This window comes from Podarcis bocagei (genome assembly GCF_964188305.1).
Source record: "Podarcis bocagei genome assembly, chromosome: 6".
Taxonomy (NCBI): Eukaryota; Metazoa; Chordata; class Lepidosauria; order Squamata; family Lacertidae; genus Podarcis; species Podarcis bocagei.
The window spans coordinates 66,406,977-66,426,130 of NC_138130.1; the positions used below are offsets into that span (position 1 = coordinate 66,406,977).

Below are 19,154 nucleotides of genomic sequence, written 5' to 3' on the forward strand. Positions count from 1 at the left end.
GACCATGTAATGCGCATTGCGACTTGATCTATAATTCTTCTGGAGTTACCTGCTCTTGGGGATGCCACTAGGTGTTTAAAAGGATGCAGGCCTATGACACAGACTTGCATACAATTTGAACGTGGTAATTTATAGAGAGAAGGGAACTTAGGTCTCTGATCAAATTAAGATAATGGGTGCTTGGGGTCTCAGCAACACTGTGCCTTGAAAATGCTCAGCAGTCCTGTAAGCAAAGAAGAAATAAATATTAAGTTTAAAAAGAAAAGAAAAACAAGGAGAAGGGGCTGGAAACCTGGGGCATTAGATTCTTAGGGCCACCAGGTAACAGCTGCTTTGCAAATTTTTTTTGCATGGAATTGATTCATTGATCACCCTTGGGACTAGTCTCAAGATTGTGTTACCTTCTATATAGCTGGCATTTTAAAAAATTAAAATGCATTTTTATCCCACCTTTTTCTCCAAGGAGCTCAAAGTGGTATACATTGTTCTCCCCCTCCCTCATGTAATTTCCACAACAACCCTGTGAGGGAGGTTAGGCTGAGAAGCAGTCAACTGGCCCGGGTCTCCCAGTGAGCTTCATCATGACCAAGTGGGAATCTGAGTCATGGTGTCCCAGGTCCTAGTCCAACTCTCTAACCGCTACAAAATGCTGATAAAGTGTGTATTCTAAATGTTCAGTTCTTCTGGAATATGTCTCAGTGTGTCCATGAAAGAGATTAAGAGGGGATATTTGTGTGTCTCTGCTGTCTTGAGTCTTGTTTAAAAACCCACAGTGAATCACCTTAAATCTGAGCTTCATAAAACTGTGCAGGGTCAGCAGAGAATAGAATTAGAATGGGAGAAAGGCAGCGGGAATTTAAGTGCTAACCATCTTTAAATTTAATGCTGAAATACATCCATGGCATTATTGCTTTATTATGTCTTTTTATGAAAGGTTAAAAGTGCCTCTCTGCATGGTTAAAAAAGTACCGTGTTGAGTTCGTGCCCCACAAGTAACAATTTCATTTAAAAGAAGCACTGAGCCAGGAATTCATTCCCATGCGCTGTCTGAGAAGGAACAGAGTTCACTTCGCACTATCTAGAGGCAAGTTCTAGATTGTCGAATAAAACTTCCTGCTGCTAAATACTGTACCTGTTTGTGAAGATCTGCAGAGTCAAAAAGTATAGAAAGAAGAAGAAGAAGAAAAGAGGGGAGGGAGCTGTAAGTCAAACCAACAATGAGAATGGTGATAGCCTCCAACATCAGTTGTTGACATCTGTCTGTCTCGGGAGAACCCAAATTGCCATTTGCCCTGATTGAGTGCTAAAGAGAAGTCTCCCCCAAAGTCATCAGAATTCAATGCAGCACAAAATGCCTCTGTTCACTCTTCAACAAATGGTCAATCCTCTTCGTTACCCTTGAGACGATTGGTTTCTTCCTCCGCTATGTCATTGTGGCTTTCGGAACTGAGCTTGGAATGGGATGGTGCCACCATCTCAGCAGCTTCAACAGATGTCTTCTCTTCCCATTGATTCAGTTTGTTCTTCTGAGCACATTTCTTTTTGAAGTGCCAGACGAGGAAGGCAGCCACCAGGATAGCAAACAGGACCAGAGGGTAGAATACAAGGAAACGGAACAGCGGCGGAGAAGAACAGATCTGGGTGGAACTGGTTGACACTGCAGGGAGGGAAACAGGGTGAAAACATAGCTGTTCATTCTTGAATTTCATGCATCTATGCAGGCTGCAAAAAGGTTGAATACATCTTTTAAAAACCATGCATTTTAATATATGTTGAATACATCTAAAAAAAAAATATTTTCAGAATCTTCATTATCACCCATTCTAACAGATATGCAAAAGTGAAATGTCTGTGACTGAGTAGTTATATTTAGATCATGTACATAATACACAGTATGGATTGTCACCTTTCCATTCTTGGAATGTGTCTGCACAGCCATTTTAGCACTGTTTTAGAATTTGCCTTTAACTGCAAGCAATGTGTTTCTCCCATTTTCATAGGCCAGGTAAAAATCTGTGTGAGATCGCATAAACGGAGACACAAACCACTAGGATAGCATTTCAGTCTCCTAAGACATTAATGGGCAGAACTTAAAGTTACCATACTGCACTAAAAATCATGAACTGGAATTTATTAGCCAATTTGACACCATGGTTATAAGAGGACTCAGCAGAGACTGGAAGCGGCTACAGAAAGGTATTGCCTCTCTTTTGGTATTTATTTACACTGTTCATTTTTCTACATCTATTCATTCTCAGTGTGTGATAGGGGGAAGTTGATCGCTCCAACACTCATTGGATCTTCCACTTATTGATTGCTTGGTCTTTTGGTCTCACTTTATTACAACAATAGTAGCAAAAAAAACCTTCTGTCTCCTTTCTGTGCTCCAAATGTGTAAGGCTTGTCTACCTACTATGTTGATCCATCAAAAGGGGTCACCAAGGGGCACCAGCAGTTACTAAAGTCCCTGCAGAGGCCTTTCCTGACACCCATAGGATCTCTAACCTGCCACTGAAATTTGGCTTAAAAGAAGAGAGTACTGCTGTGCTCAGATTCTGCTGTCTGGCTTCCCTTAGACATCTGATTGGTCACTGTGAGAAAAGGATGCTGGACTAGATGGACCATTGGCTTCATCCAGCAGGTTCTTCTAATGTTCTTACAGAAGAACCCATTACTACTACTCTTCCTCCTATTGCCTTGCCACATCCCAACTCCATAATTAAGCCCTCCTGTTCCTTCTTGGTCCGCAGTGTTTGGTGACCCCTTTTTGATTCCACAAGATGGAAAGTGAATGGAATAAATGTGAAGGAGGTGGAGCTAGTGTGCCCAAATGCTTCCTCTTATGTGTTTACTTTCCCCAATCTGAACTGTCTAAAGAGGGTAAGGATCGCCTTTAAACCAGGTATAAGGCTGGAGAGTTCAGCACTGACATGCACCCAGGAGTCAGCTCAGCATTACCTGAAGGGAGTACAACTAGCCTGCTGAATCCCGATTCACCCCATTCATGTTTTGCTCCTTCAGCACTGCAGTCAACAGCCTTGAACTCTTCCACCCGGCAGTAGAACAGCCCAGCATCATCCTTCTCCACATTCTGCAGGATCAGAAGAAAATCACCCACAGAAGGGCAGTGGGGGTGCAGCCTCCTTGCCATTGTGCCATTACCGTAGTCAATGATGCCATTGCCTTTCATATGCACCAGGGTTTCCGTATTGGACTGTTCTGACACTCTGAACCAACTGATGGAGAAGTGGGAGGTGGGCTGGAATGGCCTCTGCAGGGTACAGTTCAAGGTCACGTCCTCATTTTCGGTGACAGTGATGCTGTAGTTCGTTCTTTCAACGAGCGGGTTATTTTCTGGGGGAGAACCAAAATAAGAAAGAAAAAGAAAATGTTATTTGGCATATTACGTCACACCTCTAATCACTCTGATTGGCACTATGCATTCCCCAATCCTAGGAATTGTCCCGGGACATACTAGAAATAGCTGGTCCAAGCTACACTTTGTGGGCCCCTCCAGACAGCTTTTTGTGTGTGCACTCATGATGATTTGCACACATGATGCTCTTGGGGCAGTCTTAGGAGCAGCAAGGCAAAACAAGAAGTGCTGCCCTACCCTACCACTGCCGCCAGACCTGCTGCCACCAGTGCTGCTTCTCTGCCTATGCTACCAGCTCAGTCGCTGGTGGAGAAGCAGCATCAGCATCAGCGCCAATTATGAGTGAGATCTTGTCCAAATCCTACACTCCACAAGTTCTCATCACATGATTTTGGCCGATACCAACGCCACTTCTGCCCAGCTGGCAGGGCAGGCAGGATGCCCGTGGGGCTGGCGCCTCAAGAACCTCAGCAACCTCAGTCTGCCCAATTGCTGAGATGGTTATGGATGGTGTAATGCAATTCCACTATCAATACTGTTTGCACCTGCAAAGGTTTTGGAGCTTCACTTCCAGTCAGTGGAGATCCTGTAGCTTCCTGCTGAAATCCCACAATTTATTTTTAATATATTACAAATGTTCTGGTTTGCTTTTATCCTGCTTTTGTTGTGCTATAACCTCTCCAGACAGCAATAATGTGGTAGCAATGGTTTGCAGAACAAACCAAGGCAGAATGAATCCACTGCCAATGCACTGGTATTACATCACAAAGATGCTGCAGAATACACACACAATCAAACACCAGTCTGGAAGAGGCCCTGCGTGTCTTGCTGGAGCCAGAGATATTGAGGGGTAAGTCATCACCTTCTTAAAGGGTTCATAACTCCCCTACAATGTCTAGACAAAGATTTGGATGTACTCGTGAATAAGTCTGCTCAAATATTGGAGTGGCTGTTTATAACAACAAATTATTAGGCCATATACCTGGGAGATTTATCATTTCAAAAAGCAGGTGGAGACCTACTTGCAAGCAGGCATCTCAGCATGCTGTTTGTCTGTATCTAACAACAACAATGCCTGGGGCATGTAATGTTAATGCAAAAGGTAGAACAAAGGTGAATGCACTAAATTGGGGGATTTAAGAGTATTGACTTTGGGGATCTTTACTGGAGGCAATTGTGTACACACAAACACAACTGCATTGGCGATAGTAATGCCCTGCTTATTTGTGGGATTTGAAACAGACCAATACTGAACCAATGTTACTGTCTCTGCTCCAGAGAGCCGGCAATATCCACATGACTCTTGTGATGGTGATGTTAATTTATAAAAGAATCAAGTTTTAAAGGCAGTAATGTGCCAATATAAGACTCAAAAGCAAGAAAAATGGCTTTGTAGCTTGGGATACCAGTACAGAGACCAGCAGAGTTGATTAAATGGTTGAAGCAGGCTTCCTCAACCTCGGCCCTCCAGATGTTTGGAGACTACAATTCCCATCATTCCTGACCACTGGTCTTGCTAGCTAGTGATCATGGGAGTTATAGGCCAAAAACATCTGGAGGGCCGAGGCTGAGGAAGCCTGGGTTAAAGTAAATGTTTAAAGCCAGTTTAAAATGCACCTGCTGGTTTCATGGGCAGACACTCTCCATTGTGACCTTATTCCCTGTGCCCCCCTCAGAGAGTGGCACTGAGGTCCCCAGCATGCCACCAAAGAGCTAAGCCAGGAGTAGGCAGAGACAAGCACAGTGATGAGTGGTCTACTCTTCTCAGGCAGCCCAATGTTTTGTGCCAGTCCTCCCATTTCTGCAATGGTGCCCAGCTCAGCTGAACCACCCTGAGGGCGGGGAGAGAGAATGGCAGAATCTCTTGTCATTTCAGTGCCAAAACATCCCAAATGCACCATGTTGGCTACTCTCATCTAAAAGATCCATGAATAAATAAAGTCGGTTACCTGAAAACTTGAAATTTAGCGTGGTTTTTCCAGATTCCATCGTTCCAAGTTTGTACCAGCCCCCATCTGTTAACCAGATCCATTCATCTACTATGCAGTAATATTCGCCATGGGCATCATAACCCCCTGACAGAATAAGCAGCTGGTACAGGTGGTTGGAGACCCTCTTGTTATGAAACCTGGATTTCTGATGCAGAGAACTGAACGCCTCCCCATATTCCAATATGTTAGTGTAATTTGTTCTTATAATCAGCAGTGGAACTGAATTCGTGGGAGAAAATGGGAGAAAATACCAGGCAACTCCTAACTGAGAATTCTCATTGGTCCATGACCTGATTCTGCAATCAATTCTTACATCTTCATTGCTAGTGATTTCCAAAGACTTTACATCCATGTTGAGTCTTAGATTGCTTTCTATAATAAAAGGCAAAGAAATAGTAGTTACTAGCTAATATTGACACCATTATTAAAATATGGAATAATAACAATATAATAAGTAATAATAGCAATTTTGCTTACTTTTGAATGTAGAATTATATCGTACTTTTATGCTGATTTTTTTTGTTCTAAACCATTTAAAATGTATATTGAAATATGAAATAGTATTTAAATTAACTGAATATATTACAAAAAACAATCTAATCAAATATAAATTTTGTGGAACACAAGCCAAACAATTTTGTTCAAGCTCTTATGAAGACCATGATTCATTCATATCCTTAAAAAAAGAAGAAGAGTGAGTTCCCATCTGGGTTTCAGGATTCCAGCACATTTTAATTTGCTGCACTTCTCTTTACATTTTAGAACCTCTTTTAACACGCATATCTGCTCCACAGAAAGCTTTAGAAATCAGCACTTTATTCAGAGGTACTAGAAAGAAAGTAATGCCCCCCATCCTTAAACCTTTAGCAATGATTATATAATGTGGGCTAGGCTCACCCAAAAAGTCAAATCATAAAAGGAATTATATGCATATCATAAATTGTTGCAAATTCCTGCTGAATGTAACTCTGCCTCCACTTTAGTTTTTGCTCTGTTGAGATTTTAAAACTATCTGTGACATAAATGGGAGAGTTCTGACTGGATGGAAAGGAAGATGTTCAGAGAGATCTGGAAAATAACTGAGCACCATCTTCATTATTATCCATTTTACGATCTTCTCTCATTCAGAGCAGCTGCCTGTCCATCTCCTTACTCCTCCTTCCTTACGTGCCCTGCCTTTCATTTTAATCCTAATCTTGCCCATCACATTCCTGCAAAAGGATTTACAGCTGCCTAAGTGAAATGATCAGAGAAGGTATGTTGGGTGCTTCCAAGCCTTATGAGAAGTGCTTGAGGGAGGGAGTTGGGTATGTTTAGCCTGGAAAAGAGGAGAGTGAGAGGTGAAATGAGAGCCATCTTCAAATATCTCAAGGGCTTCCACACGGAAGATGATGATTTATTATTTATACCCCGCCCATCTGGCTGGGTTTCCACTCTGGGCGGCTTCCAACAAAAGATTAAAATACAATAATTCATGGAACAAGCTTTCTGCTGCTCCAGAGAGTAGGACCTGAACCAATGGATTCAAACAACAAAAAATGAGAACCCGATTAAATATTAGGAAGAACTTTTTGACAGTAAGAGCTGATCGATATGGTCTCCCTCAGGAGGTTGTGAACTCTTCTTCCTTGGCTGTTTTTAAGCAGAGATTGAATGGCCATCTGTCATGGATGCTTTAGTTGTGATTCTGGCATTGCAGGGGGTTGGACTAGATGACCCTTGGAGCCCAACTCTACAATTCTATGATTTGGCTTGTTAACCTTTCCAGCAAGTGGAAATAGCATCTTAATGGTTTTCACATTGTGCCTCATCAGCAATGAAGAAGTTGTAGACTATAGCAAAAGGAAAACCCACAAGGGATTGTGGAAAGGACTGCACGGGTTGTTGGCTTCTCTCAAGGAAGTATCACGGATAGCGTCTGAATCGCTTCCAAGAGCACAGAGAAAGGACTCTTGGAAAAGGCTGTAATAAGGGCATCCTTTCCTGCTTCCAATATTCTCATTAGATCTCAGAGCTCTGTACTTGATTTTCATCCGAAGATGCCGATTAGAAAAACCTGCTACAGTTTCCCCCCCAAAGCAGATCTTGCTAAGGATAGCCAAGCTCTTTCTTTTAAGTTTCTTGTCACCCACAGTGGCCTTGCTAAAGAGAGATGACTTGAAAGGAGAAATCAGAACCCACTTCAATTTAATTAACTGAGCACAATCTCCAAGTTCCTTCTCTTGCTTTGAACCCGGCTGCTGACAGTGCAGTCTCTTCTCTCTGCGGTGGCAAGTGAAGTATGCAAAAGAACCCAGCAGCTGCTTCCCATTATATGCGCAGGCTGTCAACGGGTGCATTTCTGCAAAAACTATTGTCTCCCCACTGTGGGTGCAAAACCCCCAGGATGAGTCATTTCAAAACGTCTCCCCTTTCCACAGCACTGGTCAGACGTATGGTAAGAAGTTATCAGCTTCCTCTAGCATCTTAACTTATTGCCTGTTGTTGGCAAACAGAAGAAACGGGGGGGGGGGGGGTTGCTTTCACAAAAGGGGCTTTATTTTATTTTTGTTTATTTTATTAAATGTATATTCTGTCCTTCTTTCTAAAGGAGCCCGTGGCGGCAGAACCATCACTGATAGGTGACAATTAAAAATAAAATCAGAACATGTTCAAAGCATTTAAAAACAACTCAAAGTAATCTATAAAAACATTTAAAAACAATAAACACATTTAGCAAATTTAAGAACAGAAGTAACCGAATCACTGAGATGGGTATAGTGGCTTGTTTCCATTACTTGTGCTACTCAGAGTGAAAATGAACAAATAAATAAAAATGAATGTAGCTAACTGCGGTTCATTAGTTTCAATGGGTCTACTCTGAGCTCTTGATACAACCAAGGGTATTTGTTTCATCAGTGTTCCCTTATACATCGTTGAAGGGGTTTTAGGAATTATCCATTCATAAAGCTGGTTGAAAATTTAAATAAAATAGAAAAATTTAATACAAATGTCATAAAGTAGGGCAGAGTCTTGGATATGTTTGGGAAAAGACAGTCAACACTATGGGGCAAAATAAAATCTATTGCATTCAACATATTGAACGGTGATCTGAGTCATCCACCAAGACTTATGAGAGACGCTTCCTAGAAGACAGTGGCTAATACTGTACTGTTGCAAAAGGAAAAGGTTAGGCTGACAATGGTTTCTAAACACCTACCTGGTTGGGTGACCTTGATCTCCACAGGATTAGAGGATAGCACAGAAGCTGCTATTGCAGACAAGTTTCTGGCATCCTGTGAGTTTCTCCAGATTTCAACTTCACACTTATACATCCCTCTCTCTTGCCATGTGACACTGTGGATAAGGAGCTGGGATAAAGAAGAGGATTTTGTAATCTTGGTTTTCTTCTCAAATTGCATAAACGCCAATCCCCATTCGATGGTGCCTCTTGCGGTGGCTTTGACCACTTGCTGACAGCCACTCAGCTTCAAGTGAGGCTGGAATAGCCAGGTGATGGAGACTGGCACATTGTTGGTGATGTCATCATTACCAGCCACCTTGCAGAACAGTAGAAGGTCTTCCTGCAGTTTTACATTTGGAACTCTGCTACTCAGTATAGCTTTCAAATTCTGCCCTGTTAAGCCAGAGAAAATTGAGGACATTACATCAACACCAGAGATACCTTGTCAATCTCTCTCCCAAATGTCATCAAATTTCTATTTGTAGGAAAGTCTTGCTCACCTGACTATTTTGAACATTACACCTGTAGTAGCCAACATACAGTAGTTGCTATCAGAGTCTCAGTTACTTAAAGAGAGACAATATTTTCCCTAACATCTTGTGCTACAGTGAGTGATCACTACTCACTACTTGTCTAGAAAGTCTCACTGCTGAGGTAAGGACAGATGTCATAAAATATTATATTCTCTATCATATCACGCCCATTCTGTTGAATAGATGTTTGCTGACCTGGATTGCTTCCAAGTCAACTGAGTCAAAATCACAAAAGCATTGCCTTGGGCTTAGCAAGAAATAACCCAGCTCAGTTATAGACTGTTCACAGAAGGAGGAATGATGTTCCAGTACTTTATATCTCTGCAGCACAGCATTAGGAAGTCAGACCATTGGGTTCATATACCGCCCTTGTCTTGTACTAGGGCTGGGTCAGTTCATCTAATCCAGTCCTGTCCACTCTGAATGGGAGTGGTTCTTTGGGGTCTTGGGCAGAGGCCTGTGATACCACCTGCTACATGATCCTTTGAAACAGATGCTCTGATTGAACCGGGGACTGTCTGAATTCAAGGCAAGCTTTACCAATGAGCTACGGTCTCTTCCCAAAGACATATATGTATGCTTAAAGAGTTGTCATGTTGCGTATAACATTTAGCTTGGATAATTAGACAGGATAGCTATGTGAAAGGGAAAGGCTATAGGATGAACTTACCCAGTGGTTCAACTCTTGTTGAGATTTCCTGTGTGTGTTTCCAGCTCCTGCTCCCGAACCACTCTGTCACTTCACAGCGATACAGCCCTGTATCCTTTGTGGTTAAAGTGTTGTAGATGGTCAAGGTAAACGTGGAAGGGTCCCTCTTCTCTAACCTGAGCTCACCATGAGCACTGCGCTCCAAGTAAGAAGCACCTATCTTTAGTCTGCCATTTTGTTCCAGGCTGGCTATGAGCTGTGGAGGATCTCTGTCCCTCTGGATATGCCACCAGTTCACAGACAGCGAATTTGCAGCTATACTCACATTACAGCTGAAAACCAAAGTTTCTCCTTCCATTATTTGTTTCTTATTGACCCACACAAACAGTTGCAAGTGGCTTTCTGTGAACAAAACACAACGGGTTATATAGATGGATAAATCTGAATCAAAGGGAAAGAGGGAAGAAGACACAGAATAGGTTTGCATTTTGACACTATCTGTTTCATAGAAGATCATCTTAGTTTTCTACTGAGCATTCTAACTGGTTAATGGGAAAGTTTCATTGACACATGTCCTCTACATTTCCCGTCTGATACATGTCCTCTTTTCTGTATAGAGATCATCCATATCTTTATCGCCACTGATGGAGACAGTTTTCTTCTAAATGCCAGTTGCTGGGAATCACTAGTGGAGAGTGTGCTGTTGTTCTCAGGTCCTGCTTTAAGGCCTCTCATAGGTCACTGTGAGAACAGGATGCTGGACTAGATGGGCCACTGGTGTGATCCAGACGACTCATACTATGTTCTTATACACCACCATGTGTTAAGATCTTCTCACACATTTCTCCATAGGACCAAATGCAAGGCATGAAGAGACTAAGTGACTCGCCCTCTCTCACTAGGTGGCTTTTTGGTTCCTGACTTGTTTTCCATAACACCGAGATCACCAAATTCCTTGGTTTTACCAATCACCATGGCTGAGAACTCTACTGTCTCCTACAATTTATGCCCTTGCTATTTGGCAGTAATATAACCATAACAAAGTGTTGCAGAACTGGTCTTCTCCTCATTTTGTGAAGGAGGTCTGAAACAAATGACTTAAAATGGATCCCAAACATCTCGAGCTCCTCATCCAACATGGCCATAATTCAGCTGTGTCTAAACCTCAAACCTGAGATTCCTTTCAATGAGGACCCAAGAGAAGCTGAACCCTCCAGCACATATTCAGACTGCCAATGATCCTGAGGAATCATCAACTGGACATTCCTGTGCCCAGTGAGCAACCTGACCACCAAATTCTGCCCCAGCTGAAGTTTCCGTACCGGCTTCAGAGGCAGCCCTATGTATAATGCAATGCACTAATCTAACTTAGGGGTTAAAAGTGCATAGACAACAATAGCTAGACTATCCCTACCCAGGTAGGGGCACAGCTGAAGCTGATGGAGTGGTTGGATTGGTGGAGAGATTAGAGTTCAAATTCCCACTGGGTGACCTTGAGTCACTCTCCACCTAGCTTACTTTACAGGCCTGTTGTGAATAGAAAGGCGGAGGAAATAGAATCATGTATGCTACCCTGATATTGTTGGAGACATGTGGAATAGCAAAATTAAATAATCAATCAAATAATAGTATTTTAGGAACAGTAGGCAGAATTTAATGAGACAAGAAGAAGAGGAATCTAGACAACCCTTGGTATCCATTTTCATTTGTCAAATGCAAATGCTACTCGTCAAAGAAGGAACTTCACAATTCAAAAAATGTTCTTTATCACTGAATTGTAGAGCTATGGAGATGTAGAGTTTTCAGTGATGGGAAGAAAGACTTCATGATCAGACCAGAAGGGTTAGAAAACTAGTATGCTCATGTTTGTTACTCTTTCCCAATTCCTCCATCACAAAACTTAAAAAAGGAACAGAAGCGTATATGCCCCTGAACACTGAAATATGCTATGGTATACTACATAAATATAACTTGAAGGCAGGGGTGTTCATCAGATTGAAGGGAATGGGAGTTTTATCCTGAATGAAACTTTCATCTATTCCTGGACCACAGACATTCCTGTATAGTTGCCTCATGCAAATTTTCAACAGCAGTTTGCCAGATTTTTCCCCCCAAGGAGCACACTTGAAGCTGCATAGCTTTGTAAAAAGGCCCACAGAAATAGGACAGGAAATCATGGAACAAAGAGGTACATAGGGAGAAAAATGGGGAAATAGTGAAAGCATTAGAATGGAATCCTTAACTAATAAAGAAAAACTTGAGAGAGAGTCTGGAGTGGTGATGATGTCACCAGTCTATTCCCACTTTGCAAACTAAGGCTGGATACAGGCAGCAGTTCCCGCCCCCCCCCCCCAAAAAATATGAAATCATTTTTGAAAGTGGGATACTAGTGCACTTGCACATCCAACTATCCCTGATAAGCAGGAATTTGTAGTGTTTCAAAAGCTGTCAAATGTGTTTGTCTAAAGGTAATGTCAGGAAATGGCTTACACCACAGAGGAAGAGATACTGCTCTCAAACCACTTCCTATTTTCTATCTGTAGCCCACAATGGAAAGATGGTATATAGAAAAGGACACACTCAGTGTTCACCATCTTAAGCCTTAAATTGTTATAGTTGCACAATTCACCTCTCCCATAGGATTTTGGAGACTGATATTTGATTGCAAAATTTGGAGTCTCTGGTCAGTTCTGAATGACTTCTTTTAATGTTGGATTGCCTCAGTGCTTTTTTTCTGGGGATACTCAAGGTTACTGGAGCCTTATTTTTAGAAGAGAAGCACTGGACTGCCCTATGCTACAGAATGGTCTAATATACCTGTGAGTTTTGGTTTAGAGTCTGCTAGCAAAGGGCATCAGTGAACCCCAGCCCAGGGGCTATTCCCATATTTTGTTTGGAGGGAAAGTGTTTGGCATGACTGACCTCTAGGCTTCACATCTATATCAATGGCTGATGAAGACTTTTGTTGTGCGATAGCAAAGGAGCCAGTGGGAGTCTGCCCAACTTCAGAAACGAAACAGCTATAGGTGCCTTTGTCCTTCAGTTCCGCCTTGTTGATTCTGAGGATGTACTTATCATTGCTCTGCTTCTTCACTAGGAGATTTCCCACAGTATACCTTTCCTCATTGTCATTTCGAAAAGACAAGGTGCCATAATGATTGAGACTAGCCATCACCATACCGTGATGGCGCCAAACCACCTGGAACCATCTGTTTTGCATATTCTGGGCTTTCACAGAGCAGTTGATCTGCAAGGCTTCCCCTTCCAGGAGAGACCTCTTAGCAACAGAGATGTCAACATCAAAATTTTGATCTGTGAAAATATAAAGCAGCAGAGGTAGTTAAGTCCAGATTCAATTTTGCCTTTCAGGTGGTATCTTTAGTGCAATAAGCAGGAGTATACCATACTTGATGTGTGACATATTTTCATGGGTATCTTCCTCCAGCAATTAGATTAAGTCTAAATTTATAAAGGATCTGAATGTCTTTACGGGGTTGGCAAAGGTTGGCATAGACAATACTGACCAGTGACTTGACTCAGTGCAAGGAAGCTTCTTACATCTCCTGTGCCCCTGTGCTGTGCATTCCCTAATATCAGTGCAGTTTCAGAGCTCTCGCTCCATGCATCCAAAGGCCAAGGCACTGCAGCTAATCATAGCTTGAGCCGCTGGTCTAATTGCTTACTGCGCATAAATTATCCAAGGCATTGAATGCAGGCACATAAATAATTCAGAGCAGAAATCCCGAACAAACGTTTGCCATTCACAAATATTTGCTGAATATCTTATGCCAACAATGTGGCATAACGTGTTTCAGCCTGGAAGTGGGTTAAAAAAGTATCGCTCTTGTTGAGACAGGGTGTGTGCTGTGTGCTCTTCAATTTAGGTTGCAGCTCCCCTGGGGTGAATGAGGATGTGGGAAGGCATCCCATCCCTTTCTCCATGTTCTTGCAGCACTAATCCCACAGCAGAGCTCAACAGATTGTAATTCGACAAATGGGGAGCTGGCGGAGGGGAGGAGGATATAGAATTTCAATAAATGTTACGTGGAAAGAGGCAATTATAGAATCCATTTGCCTAATGCACTGGTGCTAGGTATGTACCAAGGTGCAGAATTTGGTGTTTAATCCTCTGATTAGCACAAGGGGTGAGCAGGCCTCTATTCCAGCACACGAACCTTGTCCTGCTCCCTGTTACATCAATACTTCCCTCCCCGATCCCTACAATACACAGCCGTGCTGCAGAAGAGACCACAATCTGCCTTGGCAGTGACTGGACTAGGAAGCGAGCTGGGTCTCCTGCCACCCTCTTGCTCGAAACGCTACATGATTTTCGTGATCCACAGAAGCTGTTGGTGCTGAGACAAAGAAGCAGTGGCGTAGCGTGGGTTGTCAGCACCCGGGGCAAGGCAAGTAATTTGCGCCCCCTAACCCATGGATTTGCGCCCCCTAACCCGTGGATTTGCGCCCCCTAACCCTAACCCCCAGATGTTGCGCCCGGTGCGGCCGGCCCCCCCTGCACCCCCCACGCTACGCCACTGCAAAGAAGAACTAGCCACAACCAAAAGCGAAAAGAAGCAGAACAGAATCAGCCAGCTAGCTTTCAATTCCCTAGTGTAGGAGAATCACATTTCAACAGCAGCACAGCTGTAGCAACTGAGTGAAAAAAAAATAAACCTAAACTACCACTTTATCATCATCATCAGTAGTATTTGCGTTAAGCACCATGTATTATTTAGCCAGTCTCATGGTTTATGTCTGCATGATGTATGGTTCTTGATTCCTCCCCACACTCCAGGATGTTAATAGGACGAGCCACACCTGGATCTGACAGACCAGACAGTCTCTTTTCTCTTTGCATAGATGGAGTGCTTTTCTCTTTCATTCTTCCATAGCTTTATTACAGTAGCTTAGAGCAGCAAAATGTTAACTTTAAAAAACAACAACAGCAATCCAGAATGGCTGATTATATAAAGAAGCACTGACAAACTGGTAAATGAAAAAGCCAGAGTTGTTTATACATAATGCTACTTTTTGATGCTCCAGCTGGCTCCAAGGAGATCATCAGCTGCAAATTAAATTTTATTTTATTGTGCCCTTCCCAGGAAGGTCTTTAGAGTAAAATATACAGCCTTCCTTCTCACAGATAACACCATCTCACATAACTGAATTAGTTACAAAGTTTGCATTCCAAGCGATAAAGATTCCTAAGCAACTTTTACAAAATGGTGAAGGAGTACTGTTCTAATCTTGCTTACATTTTCAATAATGGAAAATGGCCTCTCTTGCATTTTTGAATTTCTTTCCCCTCTTGTTGTATGGAATCAAATATTTGTTTTTGTGATGTGAAGCCTGTCAGAGCTTTGTAGAAGGCTTGGAGTAAAATAGCGAATCAAGTTAATTGTGTGCAGTTGCTGGAGAAATATAGACAGTTACTCTCCCATGGGCTATCAAGTAGCTCATTGCCTCTTTCAGGAATGGCAGGATATATGACGGGTAGAAAATACAACTCTTACCCAGGCTTCTGATGGTCAGTGATGTTTTGTCTGTCTGTTTCCGGGCAATATCTTTCCAGGTTTCATCGGGATCTTGAATCCACTCCACTGCCTCACAGTGCACTTCCCCCTGGTCTGAGGGTTGTACGCTGACAATGGAGAGCTTATATTCTCTGCTCCCAATTTTGTCTAGCCTGATATCTCCTGAGGAAAACCTCTGATTGTAAGAGGATCCTGGTAGTAAGACAAAATCTCTGGACAGGGAAAGGATCCTCTGGGCTTGTCCACTGCCTCCTTCTGGAAGAAGGTACCAGCCAACCGAGAGGTGGGTGTGTTGGACTGTAGCTGTTGACACTTCGCAAATGAGTTCTAATGAATCCCCTTGATCTCTAGCGAGAGCCTGTGGCCTCATGGTGGCAGCAAGCAGGTCTGGAATTACTAAAATGAAATGAAGAAATACAAGAAAACACAGATGGAAGGATGTTCACAGATGAATACAGAGCCACACACTTCTTTTAGAAGAGGTTGGACTAGAAGGGACTGACCAGCAATCCACTGAGCCCCCTGAAGTGATTATTTTTTAGGAGGAACTAATCAGTGGTTCTAAGGAATGTTTATACCTTACCAGTGGTGGACTTGGAGCAGGGAGAGCCCCACCCAAGCATGAAGGGTACTAGATGATCTGGGATTAAGTCACTCTCAAGACTAAACTGCCTCGACACAAGATTGTTGTGAGTCATTAGGGGTTCATGTATGCCACCCCGGCTCCTTGAAGGAAGAACAGGATTTTATAAATAAAGATTCCCTAACTCTTGGCCACACCTTCCAAGCAAACTAATGGAGCCTCAGAGGTCATGGGCAGAACAGTTCAGCAAAGCACATGAGCTGTCTCGCATCTCCATTCCAGTGCCTCTTACTTAGCAGCTGTTGCAGAGTGGAGCTCATTCTCCAGCTGAATTCAAAAACATCCACATTTACTGTCTAACACAAGCCTGAACAAACTTTCAATCTCCAATTGGAGCCAAGCCAAGCAGCCATGTATGGCAGCCCTTTTGAACAGCCTCTGTTTTTGCTGCCTCCGTGGAATGGCAAAATCCAGCCGTGCAGTTAAACACCTGACAAGCCATAAGAACTGTCTGGTGGGCTGCACAATCAGTTTTGTGGGCCAAAGACTGTTGAAGGTAACTGCTAAGTGGTCAGTAAATAGTCATATCATACCGAAAAGGTTCGTTTTGGCACCATAATTCCCAAGGTAACCAGCATCTGTGCTGGGTGTGTAACACTCATACTCGCCGGTATCCATGTCTTTGAGCTCTGTGATGTGTAGCAGAACAGAATCTCCTCGGATCCTTTCTATGTAGATCTCCCTACTTCCAACGCGCTGAGAGTAGACAGCATAAGGAAAGGAGGCATCATCCGTGCTGATAATTTGCAGCTTTCTATTTGGGTCCGATGGCCGATGAATGGACCATTCGAAATTCTGCTCCATTGGTCCCTGGTAACCACTGACATTACACCAGATGGTGATGTGGTAGCCTCTTGCTCGATATAGAAGTCCTTTCTGAATGGATACCATCCTTTCTCCTGCACAGAGATCTGTATGCAAACCATAACATGGCAGCAGAGTTTGTTTATCAAAATATAATCAAGTAAAGCTGTCATTCTGAACAAAATGCAATAAGACAAAAGTAATGGGTGAAATGCAAAATGGCAAAACTCTGATGTTCAGTAGCCTTACATCAGAATACACAAATACTACAGGCTTGAGCAAAAGTTAAATTAAAAATAATGCAGTGTTTTTATTTCTTCATTTCTCCCTTTTTCTTTTTAAAGAGGTGCTCTACATATATATTCTATATACACATGCATCTATACTCAGGTTTCAAACTTTATTGCCCAACCAAGCAAACTGAATCTATAACATTTGATGTTAGCTACAAGCAACCAGCTGTAGGATTACTAAAATATTTTTTTTCTAAATCTAAAATTAGCTGTAACTTACCGGTACTTAAAAATTGCTACTTTTGTCTGTATATAATTATTATGAGAGCTGATAACTTTAGATCAGGGTTGTTAAAGTTTTTGATACATAAAATGGAGAAAGTGAATACAATGGTACCTTGGGTTAAGAACTTAATTCGTTCTGGAGGTCCGCTCTTAACCTAAAACTGTTCTTAACCTGAGGTACCACTTTAGCTAATGGGGCCTTCTGCTGCCGCCGCGCCACTGGAGCACAATTTCTGTTCTCATCCTGAAGCGAAGTTCTTAACCTGAGGTACTATTTCTGGGTTAGTGGAGTCTGTAACCTGAAGCGTCTGTAACCCGAAGCGTCTTTAACCCGAGGTACAATTGTAGAGAAAGTTTTTTCCCCCTCTTTCATAATACTAGAACTTGTGGACATCCACTGAAGCTGAACTTTGGAAGATTCAGGACAGATAAAAGAAAATACTTCATGCAATATATTGTTAAACTATAGAGCTTGCTCCCCCAGGAGGCAGTGATGGCCACCAACTTGGGTGGCTTGAAAAGAGGATTGTCCAAATTCAAGGATGACAAGGCTATTTGTTCCCATGATGGCTATGCTCTGCCCCTACGGTTGGAGACAGTAATTATTCTGAACACCAGTTTTTGGAAACCCCAGGAGGGGAACAGTGCTCTGGTGCTCAGGTCCTGCTTATGGGTTTCCTGCAGGCATCTGCAGGCATAGCCATCATGGCAACAAATACAGGCATCTGGTTGGCCACTGTGAAAACACAATGCTAGACTAGATGAGCCACTGGCTTGATCCACCAGGTCCTTCTTCTGTTCCATGAAGGAACATCGCATTCATGTCCTACTTGTGAGCATCCAAAACTTCAATAGCCAACCAGAACACCGCAGGAGGTCAACATAGTTGTAATACAGCAAGGCATTTCTTGTATTCCAATGGTAGGGAGCTTGTGGCATTCCAGATATTGTTGGACTCCAACTCCCAACAGCCCTAGCCAGCATGATCAATGTGCATGGAGGATGAGGCTTGGAGTCCAATGCATCCTTTCCCTGTCTCTGTTATATTCCCATGAAGGCTAAACACATTACATGAAACTCACCAGACAGCAGGAGGAGCACAGCTGCCAAGCACCGGATAGGTCTTATTAGTAGAAAGAACATACTTTCTTCCTCTTCGGGGATTAGAATTCTCTTCTCTAGTTGAGCTCCGGCAACTAACCTTGCCTCAGTAATGGTGGGGAAGTTGTCTGTCACAATGCTGTTGTGGCTTCCTGTCTTTTCACAGAAGACAGACTGAAGACGCAATGTTTCTCAGAAACGCAGAGAAGAAGCCGCATACGTTAACTTAGAGCAGGGAGGAAGAACTGGTTACCTTGCAGGGACAACAACTCTCACCATTCCTGACCACTAGGCATCCTGTCTGGGGATGGTAGAAGTTATTTTTAAAGAAAATGTGTGATCTATTCTACTCAGAATTCTAGTCTACTCAGAAATAAAACCTACTGAGTTCAACAGGACCTGCTTACAGGTGAGTGAGTATAGGATTGCATCATTAGACAACCAAACTCTCTCAACTGTTAGGGAGTGTTTATTCAGGCTATTTTACTGTAACTCCCCCCCCCCCCATATTTATTGATTGATTGTGGTTTTACTGTGCTCTTCAATAATGATGATGATGAAAACCTCTCAGAATGAGTCACAGGTCAATTAAAAAAAAGACTTTCAGATTGTGAAAAAGATATGGCACAAAGGAGAAAAGGGATGGGGAGAGGAGGAGAAAACAAGCAAAACGGGCACCGATTCTTAAAACTGCATACAGTACTTACATACTAAGGCCTATGGACCAGTGAATTTAATTTGCTCTTTTTGTAATTGGTGACCTTCTTCCTTGTTATTGCTTG

At 42.6% G+C, this 19,154-nt stretch overlaps 1 protein-coding gene across 1 annotated transcript; it reads right to left on the reverse strand.

The window, feature by feature from the left end:
- Nucleotides 1–333: 333 nt before the first annotated feature.
- CD101 (CD101 molecule) lies at nucleotides 334–18,519 on the reverse strand. The gene is made up of 9 exons (XM_081199621.1): nucleotides 18,354–18,519; nucleotides 16,483–16,860; nucleotides 15,286–15,702; nucleotides 12,695–13,084; nucleotides 9,794–10,174; nucleotides 8,567–8,983; nucleotides 5,326–5,739; nucleotides 2,959–3,354; nucleotides 334–1,657 (listed from the first exon to the last, which is right to left on the reverse strand). The coding sequence occupies exons 1-9, from the start codon at nucleotides 18,412–18,414 to the stop codon at nucleotides 1,380–1,382; spliced, it is 3,132 nt and encodes a 1,043-aa protein (XP_081055747.1). The 5' UTR covers nucleotides 18,415–18,519; the 3' UTR covers nucleotides 334–1,379.
- Nucleotides 18,520–19,154: the final 635 nt, after the last annotated feature.